At 32.1% G+C, this 20348-nt stretch overlaps 1 protein-coding gene across 1 annotated transcript in view; it reads left to right on the top strand.

Moving 5' to 3' along the window:
* LOC134239250 (receptor-type tyrosine-protein phosphatase N2-like) overlaps window positions 1–10062 on the top strand; it is an 85509-nt gene extending 75447 nt beyond the window's left edge. Inside the window, exons 17-22 of the mRNA XM_062721412.1 lie at window positions 1462–1581; window positions 2665–2831; window positions 4941–4994; window positions 5352–5416; window positions 7141–7214; window positions 7861–10062. Coding sequence (XP_062577396.1) covers window positions 1462–1581; window positions 2665–2831; window positions 4941–4994; window positions 5352–5416; window positions 7141–7214; window positions 7861–7932 — 552 coding nt within the window. The 3' untranslated portion in view covers window positions 7933–10062. The remainder of the gene's footprint in view (window positions 1–1461; window positions 1582–2664; window positions 2832–4940; window positions 4995–5351; window positions 5417–7140; window positions 7215–7860) is intronic.
* Window positions 10063–20348: the final 10286 nt, after the last annotated feature.

Here is a 20348-nt window from a genome sequence, read left to right as displayed (position 1 = left end):
TTTACAAGGAATTACAATGCAAAGAAATGTTCTAATTTATGGCCTGACATTGTCTTGTTTGTAAATCAGAATATAATTATATTATTTTTAACATTAAGATTTAATAAAGCAGCTTTACTAATCTAGATAAGAAAGCAAATCTATTTTTGAAAAATTATAATATGAATGGGAAAAAACTTTGCACCATTTCAAGTTTCATAAAACTCATTATATTTTAAAATGAATTTTAAAAAGTAAAGAAGTAAATAAAAGTCTTCATTATAAACAGACATTGAATATTCCCATTAAAGGACACTATTCACATCATTCAGATTTATCCAAATTATGTAGGTCAGAATGTTGTTATATAATATCCATAAAGGATGTCAGACCATTTCTTTTGTAATTTTCTTCTGTTAATGAAGGGTTTGATATATCATGTAAGGAAAATGAAATGTTTTTTATGTAGGGTATTAAGTGCAGTTTATTACAAGGTTTCCTTAATAGTGTAGGCTTAGAAAATCTTAATGAGTCAAGATGTTTCCAGAAAAGAGTTTGATTTCATTAGTTGCAAAATTCCTGAAATGAAATGCAGCATTAAGTTCATTCAAGGTTCATCCCAAGTACACCAAAAGTAATGAGTCCACCCTATATGAGTGGACTTTTGTCTAATTGGTCAAGCATTATATTATATTTATATTATAAATGATTGTTCTATGTTTTGTTTATAGATTCAATAAATAAGGAATAACTGTCTAATTTTTTTATTTCATGATTCTTGCGTGATAATTTGCATAAAGGCGTTTATGCATAAAATTATCATGCAAGCCAATCGATTGATCATCGTCATGAAAAAAAAATCTGACAGTTATTCCTTATATTTACATGCTATTGATCCCGCCTATCCACGTGCTACAAGCCCTGCTTCTTGTCTCTATTTGTCCCGCCCTGCTCGTGATTTTTTAAACCGCGCCTATTGTTGAACCAGTAGACTTATGTAGAAATAAAGTATTTTAACTATTTTTAATTTTATCTCGGACAAAGACATTGGAAATGTAAAATTTAAATATCATGTATGCAGATTTTAGATATTTTTCGTAATTTTTTTTTAGATGGTTTGGGAGCAGGGTAGCATTGTCATTGTGATTTTGACGTTACTTACAATTAATTTCTGTTTTATTGTAGATGGTATGGGAGCAGGGTAGTGTCGTCATTGTGATGTTGACGTGACTTGCAATTGATTTCTATTTTATTGTACTAGATGGTTTGGGAGCAGGGTAGTGTCGTTATTGTGATGTTGACGTGACTTACAATTAATTTCTGTTTTTTATTTTAGATGGTTTGGGAGCAGGGCAGTGTCGTTATTGTGATTTTGACATGACTTACAATTAATTTCTATTTTATTTAGATGGTTTGGGAGCAGGGTAGGGTTGTTATTGTGATCCTGACATGACTGACAATTAATTTCTATTTTTTATTTAGATGGTTTGGGAGCAGGGCAGTGTCGTTATTGTGATGTTGACGCGACTGACGGAGAACGGGGAGGCCATGTGTTACCGTTATTGGCCGGAGGAAGGAAGTGACTTGTATCATATCTATGAAGTAAGTGGCATTCTCTTTAATATTTGTTTAAAACTCGTGCATATCCCGAAAGGCCCTTCTTTAATAAAAAAAAAAATTCCAGAGGAGATTTAATGAATTGTACTGGCATTTTGCTGGGTGGGCCCTTTAGAACTGACCTTTTAATTGCCAAAATATTTAAAAACTTATTAAAACTTTTAGAAGAGATGGATTGGTTTTATTGTTTAATGCAAATAAAGTGACAACTCTTATGTTTTTTCTTATAAAACATTTGGGGTTTTATTTGGAGGCCCTGGAATTCTCTGTTCTTTGAAAACAAAGGTAAAATTGATTACTGCTCTTTCTTGTAAAAAAAAAAATGAAGTGCATGTAAGAACCATTACCTGCGTATGTATTGGGATTCTATATCATGGGCATGTAATTTTTCTGATGGGACCTAATGCTTCTTGTTTGAAGGAGCACAAATCTTAAACATGTCTTTATTTAGTTAAAAATGACCATACAACATAACTATTATGATTTCTTTGTGTTTTTATTGCATTGAAATGTTAATGTCAGGAATTTAAGCATCTTAAGCTATCCCACCCCACCACCTTTGCTTTTCTTTGGCATTCAGACATACTAATGCAATGAACACAGCTTAAGTTTTCTTTCTCTTTTTACTAGGTTCATCTGGTGTCAGAACATATATGGTGTGATGACTATTTAGTTAGAAGCTTTTTCTTTCTCTTTTTACTAGGTTCATCTGGTGTCAGAACATATATGGTGTGATGACTATTTAGTTAGAAGCTTTTTCTTTCTCTTTTTACTAGGTTCATCTGGTGTCAGAACATATATGGTGTGATGACTATTTAGTTAGAAGCTTTTTCTTTCTCTTTTTACTAGGTTCATCTGGTGTCAGAACATATATGGTGTGATGACTATTTAGTTAGAAGCTTTTTCTTTCTCTTGTTGCTAGGTTCATCTGGTGTCAGAACATATATGGTGTGATGACTATTTAGTTAGAAGTGTGTTCTTTCTCTTGCTGCTAGGTTCATCTGGTGTCAGAACATATATGGTGTGATGACTATTTAGTTAGAAGCTTTTTCTTTCTCTTTTTACTAGGTTCATCTGGTGTCAGAACATATATGGTGTGATGACTATTTAGTTAGAAGCTTTTACCTGAAGAACTTACAGACCAATGAGACTCGGACGGTCACACAGTTCCACTACCTGACCTGGCCCGACCTGGGGGTTCCCAAGTCCATCAAAGCTCTGCTTGATTTCAGAAGGTAAGGCAATTTATATATTGATTCATAAAAATAACCTATTCCTCTAGCATCTAAACAAGACCTAAACTAAATAATCCTTACGCCCCACAATGTTGAATAGTGGGTAAAACAAATTTTTCTCATTTGTAAGGAAAACTCTTTTAAAAATATGATAGATTTTGAATCATAAAACCTAAAAACTCCAACAGGTATTTTAGATATATGAAAGAAATGAAAAAAAGCCTTATTAAGATTACTACTAAGAATTTTCCTTTAAAAGATTAAAGAAATTCAATACTGTAAACATCCATATTATTTCGCTCACTGAAAATGTAACAAAACATTCCTCATCATCTGTTAAACATAACCATAAATTAGAGCACTTGGAGTTCTGCTTCTACACGGTTTATAAAGTGCTTAAATATGAATACTGCTAGAATAGATGTGTTTACCATTCTCTGAATGCTCTCAAATGTCACACCTTCAAAAATACCTGAAAATGGGGAGCAGTCCCACCAACTTCTCTTCAACACCCCCACCCACCACCACAAATCCAAATTGATATCGGGCTATGTTTATGGAACTAAAATTCAAAGTATACCTTTATGCAATTTTTATTCAAAAGCAACATCAGTGCTTAAATTTCCAAAAGAAAGGATCAAAAACATATTTAAGAATGTTTATAAAATGAATATTTTTTTTTTTCTAAATTTATCTGTGTTGTATAATAGTCATTTGTTGTTGCCTGTTGCTTTTGTGAATGAAATCAAAATGGTTTCTAAAGTGTTTTATTACAAATCTTAGACAGAAATCAAGTTTTTCCAATCTTGCTTTTGGTGTCAATCTACCTTTTTTTCTAATATAAACCCTTAAATAGAGTCTACTCCATTTTATTGATGTAGTAAAAAAAAAATTGTTAAGAGCTGTGGCTTGCTTTTGTCGTAGAAGGCCTAGTGCCACATAGCTAGCCAGCGCTACATAACCCTCTCAATTCCTGTGACAGCTTTTGTGGTTTAGCAATTGTTGAGTCCACAAATTGCATAGTCACAAAAGTGATCAAGGGTTTGACCGTGCCACTAATCACTCAGCATATTCACCACAACCCATAAGTAGAGGGATGTCTTAGTCACTAAAATGAACTGGAATGTATAATCTTGCCACTAATTCTACTCACCCAAAAAATCAAAAGTAGAGCAAGACACATTGATTTTGTGTTACTATACAAAAGGAAGACATCCAGTCAGTGCTTTGTAGCTGTCCTATTTGCTGTAAAAGAAGACGAATAGCTTTGCTATGAAACATTTGCTGTAGGCTGCTGCATGCCTTGAAGAGGGTGGTCCGTTCTATCCACAAGAACTGACAAACAGTTGCTTGATTGGGCTGCTGAATCTTAATGAAGATACCACTCTAAAACCTTCACTTCATTTACAACCATGCCAGTCCGTGGAATGCTTGTAGGATTGGTTGTGTGGGCACCAGCAAAATACAGATGAATCAGCTGAAACCACTTTGGAAATGGGAAACAGATGTCAAACATCACTTATGTACAGAAGTCAACTGAAAACCTCATCCATCCAGACCCTACGTCCACTTCCTGTAAATAACTGAACTGTCATCATTATTCTTAAAGTGTTCAACTAGAGACTGCAATACTGGGGAGATAATGATGCATTCTTGGCCCTTTTTTTTACTGGACTTTATTTCTAAATAGATATTGTGATGTGTATTTGTCTAGACATTATTTGAGGAGCAGTCTTTAACAACATGATCAGAGGAACCACTGGATTATGGATGTTGTTATGGTGTACTTTGTAATATGTATAGAAACTAAAGTGAATGCTGAGTCTTGTGTTTTATTTGTATTGATGTTGTGCCATTTTGCAACTGCATTGCATCCACTAAATAGAAATCTAATCATATAGTGACAATATGCGCAATCCCATCCATAAAAAGACTCCACTGTTGTAAACAAAATCGAGACACAAAGAAATATGTTCTATACGATATTGTAAGATGTTGACAATATGGATTGACCGTTCAGATAAAGTTGTAAATGTACTATTGAATGTGATAGTCAAAAATAAGGTGAAACAAAAGTTAAAGAAATTAATGTTGTTTTTCTTTCTACAGGAAGGTGAACAAGTCCTACAGGGGGAGATCTTGTCCTATTGTTGTACACTGCAGGTTAGTCTCTTATTATTGTATTTTTTTTGGGGGGGGTGCAATTGGGGAAGGGGGTTAAAAAGGAGGGGGATTGCATGTAAATGTATACAGGTGTTTATTTTAATCACTCTGAAATGTTCAATTTGATAAAAAAAAAAAAATCACTTCCTGTAGCTAAGCAAATTGTAAAAAAAAAAAAATAAAGCAAATAAAAATAAAAAAAGGAAATGAAAGTTTTACTAGAATAATAATGTTTTAATTGCTTTTATTGTTAATTTTCTTGCTCTGCTTTATCTTTGAAGAATATTTTGACTATAAATGACCTGTACATTTCTTAATTGACATTATAAATCATTCAGCTTTTACTTTTACTTTCAGTGATGGTTGTGGAAGAACAGGAACGTATACTCTTATTGACATGGTTCTGAACCGCATGGCAAAAGGTAATTGTCAGGTAACATCAGGTTCTGAACCGCATGGCTAAAGGTAAGTCTCAGGTAACATCAGGTTCTGAACCGCATGGCAAAAGGTAATTGTTAGGTAACATCAGGTTCTGTACCGCATGGCAAAAGGTAATTGTCAGGTAACATCAGGTTCTGAATGGCATGGCAAAAGGTGAGTCTCAGGTGACATCAGGTTCTGTACAGCATGGCAAAAGGTAAGTGTCAGGTGACATCAGGTTCTGAATGGCATGGCAAAAGGTGAGTGTCAGGTAACATCAGGTTCTGAACCGCATGGCAAAAGGTGAGTCTCAGGTGACATCAGGTTCTGAACCGCATGGCAAAAGGTGAGTCTCAGATGACATCAGGTTCTGAATGGCATTGCAAAAGGTAAGTGTCAGGTGACATCAGGTTCTGAAGCAAAAGGTAAGTGTCAGGTGACATCAGATTCTGAACCGCATGGCAAAAGGTGAGTGTCAGGTGACATCAGGTTCTGAACCGCATGGCAAAAGGTGAGTGTCAGGTGACATCAGGTTCTGAACCGCATGGCAAAAGGTGAGTCTCAGGTGACATCAGGTTCTGAATGGCATTGCAAAAGGTAATTGTCAGGTAACATCAGGTTCTGAACCGCATGACAAAAGGTAATTTTCAGGTAACATCAGGGTCTGAACCGCATGGCTAAAGGTAATTGTCAGGTAACATCAGGTTCTGAACCGCATGGCAAAAGGTGAGTCTCAGGTAACATCAGGTTCTGAACCGCATGGCAAAAGGTAAGTCTCAGGTAACATCAGGTTCTGAACCGCATGGCAAAAGGTGAGTCTCAGGTGACATCAGGTTCTGAACCGCATGGCAAAAGGTAAGTGTCAGGTAACATCAGGTTCTGAACCGCATGGCAAAAGGTTATTGTCAGGTAACATCAGGTTCTGAACCGCATGGCAAAAGGTAATTGTCAGGTAACATCAGGTTCTGAACCGCATGGCAAAAGGTAAGTGTCAGGTAACATCAGGTTCTGAACCACATGGCTAAAAATGAGTCTCAGGTAACATCAGGTTCTGAACCACATGGCAAAAGGTGAGTGTCAGGTAACATCAGGTTCTGAACCGCATGGCAAAAGGTGAGTGTCAGGTGACATCAGATTCTGAACCACATGGCTAAAGGTAAGTCTCAGGTAACATCAGATTCTGAACCGCAAAAGGTGTACATTAGCTGAGATGCCCTTCTGAACCTTTAAGTCTTGGCAAAATGTGAGTATCAAATATGACTTCTCAACCTCAAGACAGACAGTATATTGAAATAATCAGGTCCTGAAGTTCTATATTGGGATTATGTAATGGCAAAAGGTGAGTTTCATATAACATCAGTTTTTTGTGGCAGAATTGTGAATTTCAGGAGCACATATTCTGAACAACATTGCAAAAGGTTGTTTTCAGGTGACAACAGGTTCTTTATGGCTTTAAAGTAATTTTAGGAACTAAATCTTTGATATAACCTGAAATGCAAAGTATATGATAATCATTGGTTGTGGAATACATCTCTAATTTTAAAATGTTTACCTAAAGTTTTTTTTTTTTTTTGAAAAACAAAGTATTCAATGTCATTTTTTATATATTTCAAAATAATGGTATCATAGTTATGCTTTGATGCTTTTGTAAATTAAACAATGTGACTTTAAAATATTTCAAGTCAAATTTCAATATATTTAATTTTAATATTATTTATTGAAACAGGAGCCAAGGAAATAGACATAGCAGCCACACTGGAACACATCAGGGATCAGAGGAAAAACATGGTGAAAACTAAGGTAGGAAAGACAACTCCAGCTCGGGGAGAAATTAATTATTTTAAGCTAAAGTATTGGTTAATGGAAATAAAAAAATATAAAAGCTGATAAAAAATATCAGAAATAAAACAACAATTCCTTGTCTATACTTGAGATGGTGAAATTCATGGTCTTTTAGTCCAGGATGCAAACCTTAGAGTTGGTTTCTTACATAAAATATTAGGTACAGCAAACCATTTACTAAGATAGGACATTTCATTTCTTAAGAATGAGACTCCAGAGTGGGGTTAGCTATTTGATAAAGTATTTAAAATAAAAGAACTATGGAATCTTCCTCTTTTCATACAGAATTTTGTTGGTATAATGTTGGGCATGATTTTGATGAGCAGCTACATAAATTTTTTTATGAAAATTTAGACAGAATTTTGTTGGTATAATGTTGGGCATGATTTTGATGAGCAGCTACATAAATTTTTTTATGAAAATTTAGAATTTTTAATTCCTTGTGTATTTTTTTTTTTTACGTATTGCAATTTACTTGTAAAAATCTGGCTCATTTTTGTTAATTAAGCATACTTATGCATGAAGGGAAGTAAGCTATGGTTCAACCTATAGGTATAGTTATGGATTTATCAGTGTTATATTGATTGTTGACTGACTTTTTCAGGAACAGTTCCAGTTTGCTCTGGCTGCAGTTGCAGAGGAAGTTCACGCTATACTGAAGGCGCTACCGCAGTAATGTCCCCTTACATCACCAGATGGGGCTCTCTAGTCACTCAGCTCATCTCCATGGAAATAGTCATCTTAGTGTCCCTGTTACTGTTATAGATAGTCTCATGTCCATCACCTGGAATTATCAATGATGTCAAAAGTATATACATAAAAATATATCTATATATATTATACCCCCAGTGTGAAGTCGACACACATTATATTTTTTTTGTTGTGGTCTCAACTTAATTGCTCTAAACAATCACATTTTGATGAGATTTTATGCAGGGATGAACCTTAGGTGTATGTGGGAAAAAAACTTTACAATGGTTGAAGAAGAATTGTGTTTCTGAAAGAAGAAGTTTGTTTTGTTTTATTTTAACATTTTTTTTGTTCTTCTGAAGATAAAATTTGCAATTCTGAAATGTTTTACAATCTGTTACGGATTTTCAAAACCACTTTCAAGAAAATACTTTTAATGCTTGTAATGATTTTGAAAAGAATATTTTACCAGTCTAGCTTTAGTGAATTTATTGGGTTTCAGGGCATTTACAAACAGAGAATTTCATGGAAATTGAGGAGAATAAAATTCCTCAATAAAAACATTATACTTTCTAGATTACTCAATGTCATAAGGAAAATTTAATATATTTCCAGCTGGATTCAGTTTTCCCACCTATCTTTTTCCTGTTAGTGCCCATTTTATTTTTGATCTACAATGTGCTATATTAAAATGTCATGTCTCTCAATAGGTGATATACTTTGATATATCTATTTATAAATCTCTATATATTTGTTAAGTTTGAAGATTTTATATGTTTTCTATTTATAATTATGACATTGTTGTGGCTCAACCTCTTGTTTGTAACTAATTATAAACAATGATGAAAATAAAATTTAAAATGTTTATTATGGTGAAAATTATTTTTGTGATGTTGATTCTTAAAATTGTGATCAAATTTTGCTTTAAAGTTGAAGTTTAAGAGTAAAATTTCAGGACAGAGTTGCAAAAATGCTTTTTTGCTGACAATTGTTATTTTCCTGTTAAACATTGGCTTTAGCTGAAAAAAATTAAATTAACTTTTTTTGCAACTGGGTCCTATGATTGTTTATTATCTTGTGCAATAGAGTTACTTAAGAAGATGTGTTCAACATTTTACTTTAATATTTATATTTATACCACTTTTTCACATTGGCAAAATATGGACACCTTCTAAGGGAAGAAATTAACTGTAGAGGAGTACCTCCTGTACTTTGATTATGATACACATAAATTTTATTCCTCACAAGTTTATGAAAAAAATAACAAATCATGATTATGTAAGATTAAAAAATTATGCAATCTTGAAAAAAGAAAACAATGCAAGAATTCTGTAAAATTGAATTTTATATAAAAAAAAATTTATAGACTCTTGTTCATTCTTTAATATTTGTAGATATATTTTGATAAAACTTAAACACAAGGCTTTTTTCTTTTTCTTTTTTTTTTTTTGAATATGTATTGGCAATCCAGTGAAAGCTGTTTTGGAGAGAACACTGTAGTATTTCATATCCCACCTCAATTTTACTTGTGTAACTTTTGTTATTGATATTTGTTATGTAGCTACCCTTTTGTATTTGAAGTATTTTTTCCCAATATTTTTTACATGCTCTTTGAATTATTTTTCAATGATGATTAAAGCAATGGAATTGCTGTTATGTAAAATTCTATCTGTCATTTTCTTTGTTGTCTGTTACGGATTTTAGGAAGGATTAAAAAAATTGAGTTTGTGAATTTAAATATTAATTTTTATCTTCATGAAAAGAAACAAATTTAAATGATGTAGTTTATGGGTAAAAACAGTGATTTTGATGAGTGAACATTATTTTTTTAAGCAAAATTAGTTTTTCTTATACATGTAATGTGACTTGTCGATTTTTCTTCTGTTTTTTAGGTATATAAAAATAGTTAAATTTTGACCAAGACTTCTAAAAAAGAAAATTAACTTTATAAATGATGGAAGTAATCTTGCAGAGCAAATAAGGTACTGACTTTAGAGCCTTTTTACCATTCCTGATATTTTTTTCTGACGTACACTCTTAATTTGTGCATTACCTCTGTAACTTTGTATTAATGTAGTGTACTAAACGTAAAAATAAAGTGTTGATGCAATATTGACTTAAAGGTGTTTTACAGAGTTTGATTGAATTACGGGGTATAAAACGAAGCCTGAGTAGCCTCTCAGTGTTGATAGGCAGCTTCAAGTCTATACAATCGTTAAAATCATTTTAACTTGAACTCCCAACCTGAAAAATGGAAGCATGGTGCTTTTGATCAACAAAGACTAAAACAAAATCTTGAATAATCTTTGCTTTATGGGATATTAAACAGGTTGCCTTATAAAGGGGCACTGTACAGTTTGTTGTAAGACATGATCTCCCTAGACTATACATAGATATTAATGACAATGAGAAACTCCAGCTTCTTTATAATATCAACTTCCGAGTGATTATTTTTAGGATCAGTGATTTTAAACGATGTGATTTTTTAATGTTTTCAAATGTTAATATTTAAAATCTAAGGTACAATGCAAATGGCAGTTTTAATAGGGTTATTTCATGCTTTCCATAACAACTTTTTAGAGACAATTCACGTCCATTTTTCCCTTCATTGATAAATATACTAGTATATTATTTCTGCAATGATGGTTTTTCACTAAAAGTACAGAATTAGCAGGTGTATTTTCTTTAAATAGGCAAATTTTTCTCAAAAAATATTTTTTTTATATATTTGTTTTCAAGTGATGCATTTTATCTGTAAATCAATGATATATTGTATTTTCATAATCTGAAGTTCTTACTTTATATCTCACATAGATTTTAAGCTTTTGTAAACATGAATTTTTGAACATCTTGACCTTTGGCAAAACGTTATTATGAATCGTGAGGAATATCGTATATACTCGCCTATAAGTCGGTATTTTGGGAGTTCAACTTTAGTCCAAAAGTCTATATCCGACTTATAGGCGAGTCATAAAAAGACATAATGTTTTTCTTGACACTGAAGCGTAGTTTTCTATAAACATTTTCAACAGTTATCTTTGAACAAAGTCTGGATATATGATATCATTTATGTATTGAAAGATTATACAAAAAGTATAAGTTTTCATATACATGTATTTTATAATTTTTTTCCATCTAAAAAGGGTATTATTTATTTTTTATGATTTAAAGTCAAATATGGACTTTTATGGCTATTTCCCAAAATATTAATTGAAATCAGATTAAAACAGACCATTTATTAGAAACTGTCACATGACTGTCATAAGACAAAAAGCTCCACCGACTTATAAGCGGGTCAATGGCAAATCCCTGCAAAATAACCCCAAAAAATACAACCGACCTATAGGCGGACCGACTTATAGGCAAGTATATACGGTAGTTGATGAAAGTGCATAGAACTCGTACGGGTTGATGTTTTACTTTTTTTTTTTTTTTGAGAGAAAAAATTGTTAATTTAAACATTTAAAATATATTATTTGGAGTTTTTGTGGATCAACATCTGATTTAAACCATTCTAGTGTTCATCTGAAGTTTGTTCTTAACAGTAGTTAATTTGTAAGGAGAAAAGACGGGGTTTTAGCAGAGCATTTTGATTTACCCGGCAAAATAGCTTTGGGAGGACTTTAATGAAATTCTCTCAAATTACAATTATAAGAGTGAGCTTTTCAAACAAAAACGATTGACTGTTACATTGTTTAACCATATAAAGGTAGACTTTTCCTTTTTTTCTTTCAACATCTCTATAAATTATTTCCATTGTTTTATAACAAATTTGCATGATGCTCTTTTGAAATAAAGATAGACGGAATAATAATCAACTAAATTTAGAATTGTTTAGTTTATACATGAAATTTTTATTTTCAAGTTTGCATTTAGAATTGGGTTTGCTTTGATCATTTTTGTGTGTAATCTTTAAAATCATTGATCCGAAAGTAGAAAAGAAAATATATACGAAGTGGAATAATTATCAGAAAAATATTAACATAAATGGGTGATTAAAAAAGTGGAATAAAGAAATTTAGATATATAATAATTGGTACTGGTTATTTTTCTCCTGCATTTCGGCTGATTAACTCTTGTAAGGTAAGAAATTTTTTTAAATATATAAACTTATGCTTGAAATTAAATAATGGACCACATGTACTAGGACTGACTTTTTCATATGGTTTTATATGAATTCTACTACCAATGAATTCGACTACTGTGAATTGATTTAGCTATGCGTTGATTAGTCCATATAACTTGTTCAATTTGACGCACATTAAAAAAATAATTTTCTATTAAAACAATATCAAAAAATTGAAGAGTCCGATGCATAAACTTGCACTAAAAAATGAACGTTATAATTAGCACTCTATATTTTCATTTATTTTGTGGATTCGATATATTCTAGTGAACTAGTGAACTTGAAATAAAAGACACCAAATAGTCTGACACATTTGTCTCATATTTGGATGTTTTACTAACTAAAGACGATCAAAGGCCAACAACTAAATTTCATGACAAACGCGAAAAATTTTAAGTTGTAACACGTCATTTGATTGGATAAAAGATTTAGTTTATATCGTTTATATAACATAAGTTGCCTACGTCACAATGAGTTGCATCAAATACGTTTTACTTTGCTTTACGTTACTTTAAAAAAAAGCTCAATTTGAAGCCATTTTTGGAGGTAATTGTCTTAATTTCCATACTGAGATTAAATGATACATGTAAGGAATGAACCTTGCTATCACCTGCCTATGGGGTTTTGTGTCCAGTCTTATTCGATACCATATGGCTTGCTCTGCGTGTGATTAATTTGAAAACGAGACAGGTTACTCAACATAAGTTACGAGGATTTCAACAACCTCGTTTAACATCAACATTTTGTTAATACTATGGCCGTTCTTTATCTATTTTTTGCCTACAAATCGTAAGTAGTTAAGCCTTTATTTTCATCTGGATCTTTTGATCTTGATCAATTCTTTTGGCCGAACAATAAGATGAATATTCAATTATAACTAGGAAAATATATTTAAAATTTTAATTATAATTTAACACGCCTAAGTTCTAATGTTTAGCTCTTCCATTTCCTACATGCACTCTCATTTTATCACATTTCTGTTATATATATTTCATAAATAATTGATGCAAAAGTATCTTCAAAGAAAATTAATGATTGTTTAATTAAAATAGAATATCAAAGGGGGAAACAACATTGAATATACATGCACTTGGTATTTGAAACTTTTGATTTTACCCGTCGCAAGAAAAAGTTTGAATTATTAAGAGTCAAAAGCAGCAAACATCGAGCATTGATTGGAAATTCAAAGTTTTATTTTTTCATAAGCTTTTGGTATGTAAAAGATTTTAAAATGAACATGAATACTGTTTGTAAGTGAAGGTCATAAGACAACTTCACCACATAAGCATATTTGTGTGAAGTTTGAAACCTTCAATGTCTCTTCATTTGAATAATACGAAAGATAATGAAACGGACATGCATAAAACATTAATTTTTACATTTTTTCTATCACTTTTTGTGACTTTAAACTTGCAAAATTGATCTTTAGGTGACTTCAAGATATAATCCTGAGTCAAATTTAATCTATCTGCCATGGATCAATTTCTCAATCACAAGTTATGGCCCTGAAACGATTTCGCCGAGAGACAAATACGTAGATGGGCGAACAGACGAGCAAGATAATTGCTGGAAAGAGCTCTCTCTCTTATACATGCATTCCATGATTTTATCATATATATGTATTTTTATGGATCTTATCTTATTAGGAAAGATAAAGTTACTTAAAATACAGAATAACAGATTTTCAACCTTGACAAAAATGGTATGCCTAACAGCCTTCGATTTGGAAAGAATTAAAAGCGCACAGAAATATAGTACTAAAACAGGGTCTTTTTCAGGATGACTGCAGCAAGCTTTCCCGGGGAAGTGTTGGTGGTTGCGGGAATTCTGATCATTTTCTACTGTTTGGTTTTAATTGTTTGGATTCTGGTCAACAAATACCCATGTACCAGGAATAGTACATAAAGACTGCAAGACTCGATAAAAAAACCTAGACTTTTTTGTGTAGACCTCTTTTTTCACTTTATTTAAAAAATATGTTGTATAAAGGTAGAGCCATCTATTTATTTTTAATGAACATATTTCCTCCTTCGCTTGCTATGAAATATTTTTTGGGGGAGAAGAAAATGACTGAGGCATATGGATTTTAAACCATTGACATGTTCTCTGATGTATATAAATAGAAAATATTCTGCACTATTTTAATAAACATTCCAAAAATGATGTTTTTTTTCTGACGTCGTCATACACTGTAAGGAGTGAGTTATATGACTACTTACTTTTTTATTTCTCATATACATATTGTATTGTCTACGGATTTTTCCCGATCAAGAAAAGGAGCATAAGGCGGAGGTGACCGGTCAGTAGGTGTTACTCCTTCATGGCACCTGATCACACGACTTGTTATCTACTAACAAAATTTACTTTCATTCCTACATTGAACAGAAATATCCCCTTGAACTCAAAAGAAAGATGCTCAAAAATTCATAGTAGCAAAATAAATCAGAGGCATAACAAACACGGACCTAAAAAAACAGCAGGCATAGAATCAGGTCACATGTAGGAGTAAATATCCCCTGTCGACCGGTCACACAATTTTTTAAAGTGCGTTATCATGCAGGAAGACAGAAATACAGTATTCTGATTATTCACTAACTTTTTCATACTTGAAACGAGATTGTTGAAATCCTTGTTTTATAAACTTATTTCCCGATCATGACAAGGAGCACGCGGCGAGTGTGGCCGATCGGCATGGGATGCTCACTCCTCCATGGCACCGATCCAACCTCTGATATTTTGGAGGTCTGTGTTTGCTCTGCTCCTGTTTTGTATTGTTTTATGGATTTTTGATCTTGAACACTGTTGGTTATCTTCATATGTCTCATTGTCAAAAGCTTTCCTTGTTTTAGCCGTTAATTATTCGAACATAGAGCATGCTCTTGCACATCAAATCAACTGGAAGACATAACTCGTAATGCAGGTGATATAATGGCATACACCTACATATATGAGGGAAGTTGTTTTCTACTAACTGAGGACGGAATAGATGAAATAATCAGGTTTATCATTAAGTTTTGTCATCATTGAGGTTACCATAAATGTCTTTTGTAAAATTCAAAATATGAAACAGACGTGTCAAACTCTCGCGAAGTAAGGACTTGATCCTTACGAATCCCACCATGGGACGTGGAAACCGGTCCTGCTGATACCATATAAACCGAGGTCCCGTGTCGCAGTAGGTGCAGACACGAACAAATTCCCTTGATGCTCAATAGCCCTGAGTGTCGAGAATATATAGAACAACATTTGCAGCTTTCCACCGGCAATTGGTGGCGTCTCCATATGTATACTTTCTATATAAAATTCTCGAGAGGGACGTTAAAAGACATACAAACAGTGAAACATACAAAACGAATCAACTTAGGAATAAAAATGAATTATATCGCTTTTTTTTTTTTTTAGATAAAACTCATCGATACATGCATATCGAAACGTTGAATTGTCACATCAAGAGTCTTTTTTTGAATGAATTATGATTCTTAATAATAATTAAATGTCTGCCAATGACAGGAGCAAATTTGGAATTTCAACAGGTTGCTGAAAAACTTGATCTCCAGAAACTTAAGAGATATTGTCAACAGTATAATATCAACTTCGGAGTAATTTTTTTTCTGTATTCAGAAGTTTATTTAAGTAAAACCTTTTACATTCCAAGCAACTGCCTTCAGTGAAGCTAGTTTTTTTGCCAAACAACAACAACAGAAGTTTGTGATTCCATAAATGTCATTGATAAAATCAAATTTATAAAAAAAAATTACTGGGAGGCCAAAAACCAAAAATTTCCTGTAATAAATATAATTGGTAAAACAGACCAAAATGAGTACATATTGCATAATTACAAGAAACATAATACTCTGAAGTTCGCCTCCCAGAAGTAGATGATAAAAAAAAGCAAAAAAGACGGCCAAATTACTGCAAACAACAAACACATACAATATATATCAGTAAATTACAAAGAAGGTACGTAACACAGTTGGATTGCATTGAAATTTTTAAATGGAGTAAAGAAAAGGGTTCGCTTAACGTTTTCTGGTACCTGCAATATATCTTTGTAAAAATATATTTTAGCCAGTGGCTATGTTTTTGAAGTATTGTTATCCAATATAGGTTTATTTTAATTTTTTTTCAGGAAATATCCCAATATAAATACATGTATATTTTTAGATGTATCTATAGCATAGACCTTTAGAAAGACATAATGTCTATTTTTGTTCAAATTTATGGGATCTTACTTCGTAAATTAATTTTTTTTAGATATACATGTATACACGTATAAGAGATGAAAATTGAAAAACATAGAAATAAAGTTAAAAAAAAAACTAAATTATTAATTCAACTTGAACCTACCAGTAAAACAAACTGAATAATTTTTTTAAGATGAGACACATGTTTTAAAAACAAATTGATTTTATTTTCAGCTAAGGAAGTTTAATAATCGAAGTTGCATAATTGATTTTAATTCCCATTAGAATCTCACATCTGATTGTCATTTAGAAACCCTTTTTATTGCACCAAAGAAAGTCTTTAAATTCAATTGCAATCTTTTAAAAGTGACAAGTCTGTTTCTCTCTGTTGGAGCGGTTCCTTTCGTATTATTGTACATCTATCTTCTTCCTTTTTAAAACCATCGAAAGACTCTGGAGGAACAAATTGAGGTCTTCATATACTTGACACTAAGCAAACTGAAGTTCCTTCATTTTCAGTTAAGGTAAGATAAAATTTATTATTTGAACTCTCAAAAATAGTGTTCTGCTGAGAAAATATGAAATATACAATATTCTGGAAATAATTACCTAATTAAAACTGTAAATTCTACATGGTACATGAAAAACCAGAGCACTACTTTCAAAATTAAATGAATTTTAAACTAACACTTAATTTAAATGTTCTAGATTTAAGTATAAGAATTTTAACTTTTAGAAAATAATTTATAATAATTAAAAAGAAAATTGAAATGCATTATTCAAAAAATATTGATAAAATATAGATTATTTTGAGATTTATAGATAATTATGACTATACTTGTAAATCTGAAGATTTAATCAACATCAACAGCTTAAAAACTTAAATATTTTCACCTTAATACACAACCATGCCCACGATAAATTAAACTTAAGTCTTTTTGATATCATTAACAGCTGCTTTTTCAATAAAAATGAAATTCGTAAATTTACTTACCTTGTCAATGGTCATTTGCAAAATTATTTTGTTAAAAAACATTCTGATTTTACACATAAGTATTCAGAAGTTGATATAAAAAAAAATGATTGAGTTTCTGATCGACAATTTCTATATAAGTGGTTTTTGGAGACAAGGTCTTCCGACAATATATTGGAAATGTCATGGGTACCACTTGTGCCCCGTTATTAACAGACTTATTGTTGTATTCATATGAATCAGAATTTGTCCAAAATAAACGTGAAAATAAGAAAACACTTGCTATGGCCTTGAACTCGACATTTCGATATATTGACGACGTATTGTCAATTAACAATGGTTATTTCTATTCTTATGTCGATTCGATATATCCCGGTGAGCTTGAGATGAAAGATACCACAGAGTCTGAAACATCTGTTTCATATTCAAATATTTTACTAGAAAAAGACGTTAATGGTAATCTAACATTAATTCATTCATTCATTCATTCATTCATTCATACTTTATTTCCCTCATTAGAGGATTGGCTCTACATTGTATGATAAATGAAATGATTTTAACTTTTCAATCGTCAACTTCCCTTACTTATACGGCAATACTAGTATACTAGTACATTTGTGCCTTCATCATGGAACACGGTGGGTGTGACCGATCGGCAAGGAATGTTAACTCTTCTCTGGCACCTGATCCCCCCTCTGATGTTTTGGAGGTCCGTGTTTGCTCTGCTCCTGTTTTGTATTGTTTTACGGACTTTTGATCTTGAATACTGTTCGTTATCTCCATATGTTTTATTCCAGATTGAATACTGTTCGTTATCTCCATATGTTTTATTCCAGATTGAATACTGTTCGTTATCTCCATATCTTTTATTCCAGATTGAATACTGTTCGTTATCTCCATATCTTTTATTCCAGATTGAATACTGTTCGTTATCTCCATATCTTTTAATCCAGATTGAATACTGTTCGTTATCTCCATATCTTTTATTCCATAATACATATATATTATTATAACAGATTGATCCGAAGGGTACTGTTCGTTATCTCCATATCTTTTATTCCAGATTGAATACTGTTATATTTATTATATACCCATATCCTTTATTCCAGATTGAATACTGTTCGTTATCTCCATATCTTTTATTCCAGATTGAATACTGTTCGTTATCTCCATATCTTTTATTCCAGATTGAATACTGTTCGTTATCTCCATATCTTTTATTCCAGATTGAATACTGTTCGTTATCTCCATATCTTTTAATCCAGATTGAATACTGTTCGTTATCTCCATATCTTTTAATCCAGATTGAATACTGTTCGTTATCTCCATATCTTTTAATCCAGATTGAATACTGTTCGTTATCTCCATATCTTTTATTCCAGATTGAATACTGTTCGTTATCTCCATATCTTTTATTCCAGATTGAATACTGTTCGTTATCTCTCTTTTATTCCAGATTGAATACTGTTCGTTATCTCCATATCTTTTATTCCAGATTGAATACTGTTCGTTATCTCCATATCTTTTATTCCAGATTGAATACTGTTCGTTATCTCCCTTTTATTCCAGATTGAATACTGTTCGTTATCTCCCTTTTATTCCAGATTGAATACTGTTCGTTATCTCCCTTTTATTCCAGATTGAATACTGTTCGTTATCTCCATATCTTTTATTCCAGATTGGATACTGTTCGTTATCTCCCTTTTATTCCAGATTGAATACTGTTCGTTATCTCCCTTTTATTCCAGATGTCGACCTTGAACAACAAGGAACAAATGGCTATAGGTCTCGGTCTCGGGGTTGTGTTTTCTGTTGGAATAGTAGCCATACTGGTCTTGGTAATTAAATGTTTCTGTTCTGAAGACAGCTGTACCAAGACACCATTCCTTAACAGAGCTTACAGAGTGGAGGATATTGATAATCCCAAGAAAATCACTCACAAACCAAACAGGCCTAGTCGCATTGTACGCATGGACATGATGTTTTAAACGGAGTTGTCTCTGTTTCCATTACCAAAGGAAGGAAAAAACAAGAATTGAAGTGATTTTCTTTTCACCGATATTTTTTCTTTCAAGGAAAATGTATAATCTTGTTATTAACCTATTGCAGTTATTTCAGAGAGAGAGAGAGAGAGAGAGAGAGAGAGAGAGAGAGAGAGAGAGAGAGAGAGAGAGAGAGAGAGAGAGAGAGAGAGAGAGAGATGTTGCATACTATAGAAAATACAAGATAATCAGTTTATGTTTCAAATGCTAATTCATGTTGTACTTTTCTGATTAAAGTAATAGTTTAAATTAATGTATAATTTACTTTTAAAACATTTTGTCATGTAACCCTTTGTGTTTTTAGTACATTGTATAGCATAATAGATTTGGTTATTTAAAACATGTACATTAAGTCACCTGTAACCGTACATTAATTTGAAAAACTCTAAATTCGTAACTTAATCGACAGCTTTTTGTCACCCTAGTGCATAATTAAAGGTAACTTAATGTTCATGCAAGTTTTAAATGTTGAAAACGAAATGTAAACTATTTTCTGAACTTAATTAGTAATGCAAATAGGCAATTTTTTTTTATTTAATAAGAAAATTATGCATAAATATCAAACATTAATACATGTATATAAAATGTTCAACAGTACATCGTCTTGGGAAATGACAAATCCAATGCAAAAAAGACACATAATATGTAATATCTTGATGCATAATAATTTTACAACAACTACGTCCAGAAGTTTCTGTTTTAATAAACAAACGTCTATCCTCTTCACAACATTTGTACTTGAAAGCGGGACGTGGTAGATCCATTCAATAAATATATCCAACAATGAAGATATATCTCACTAGATGCACTGCAGGTGGAATCATTTCTGGGACAGGGGTCACAAAATTTTATCTTTTTCATACACTTGCCATCATCTGAATCCCCACTATTTCCATAAATTATTTCATTTACTCTCTGCTGGTGTTCAGTGTTGGTTCAAACTGTTATAGATTTGTGGCCCGTTTTTCTCTGTTATTGGCTGTTCCTCAATCTCAGCTTTATACAAGCAGGTCGCCGCTGTTGTTCTCAAAGAATATTTCGTATAGTGTTCCTTAAATCCTGTAGGTGATTGTTTAT

This window comes from Saccostrea cucullata, unplaced genomic scaffold (assembly GCF_032062105.1).
Source record: "Saccostrea cucullata isolate Sc308-1 unplaced genomic scaffold, CSIRO_AGI_Scuc_v1 ctg317, whole genome shotgun sequence".
In the NCBI taxonomy this organism is placed as follows: domain Eukaryota; kingdom Metazoa; phylum Mollusca; class Bivalvia; order Ostreida; family Ostreidae; genus Saccostrea; species Saccostrea cuccullata.
This window is presented reverse-complemented; position numbering and strand designations above follow the sequence as displayed.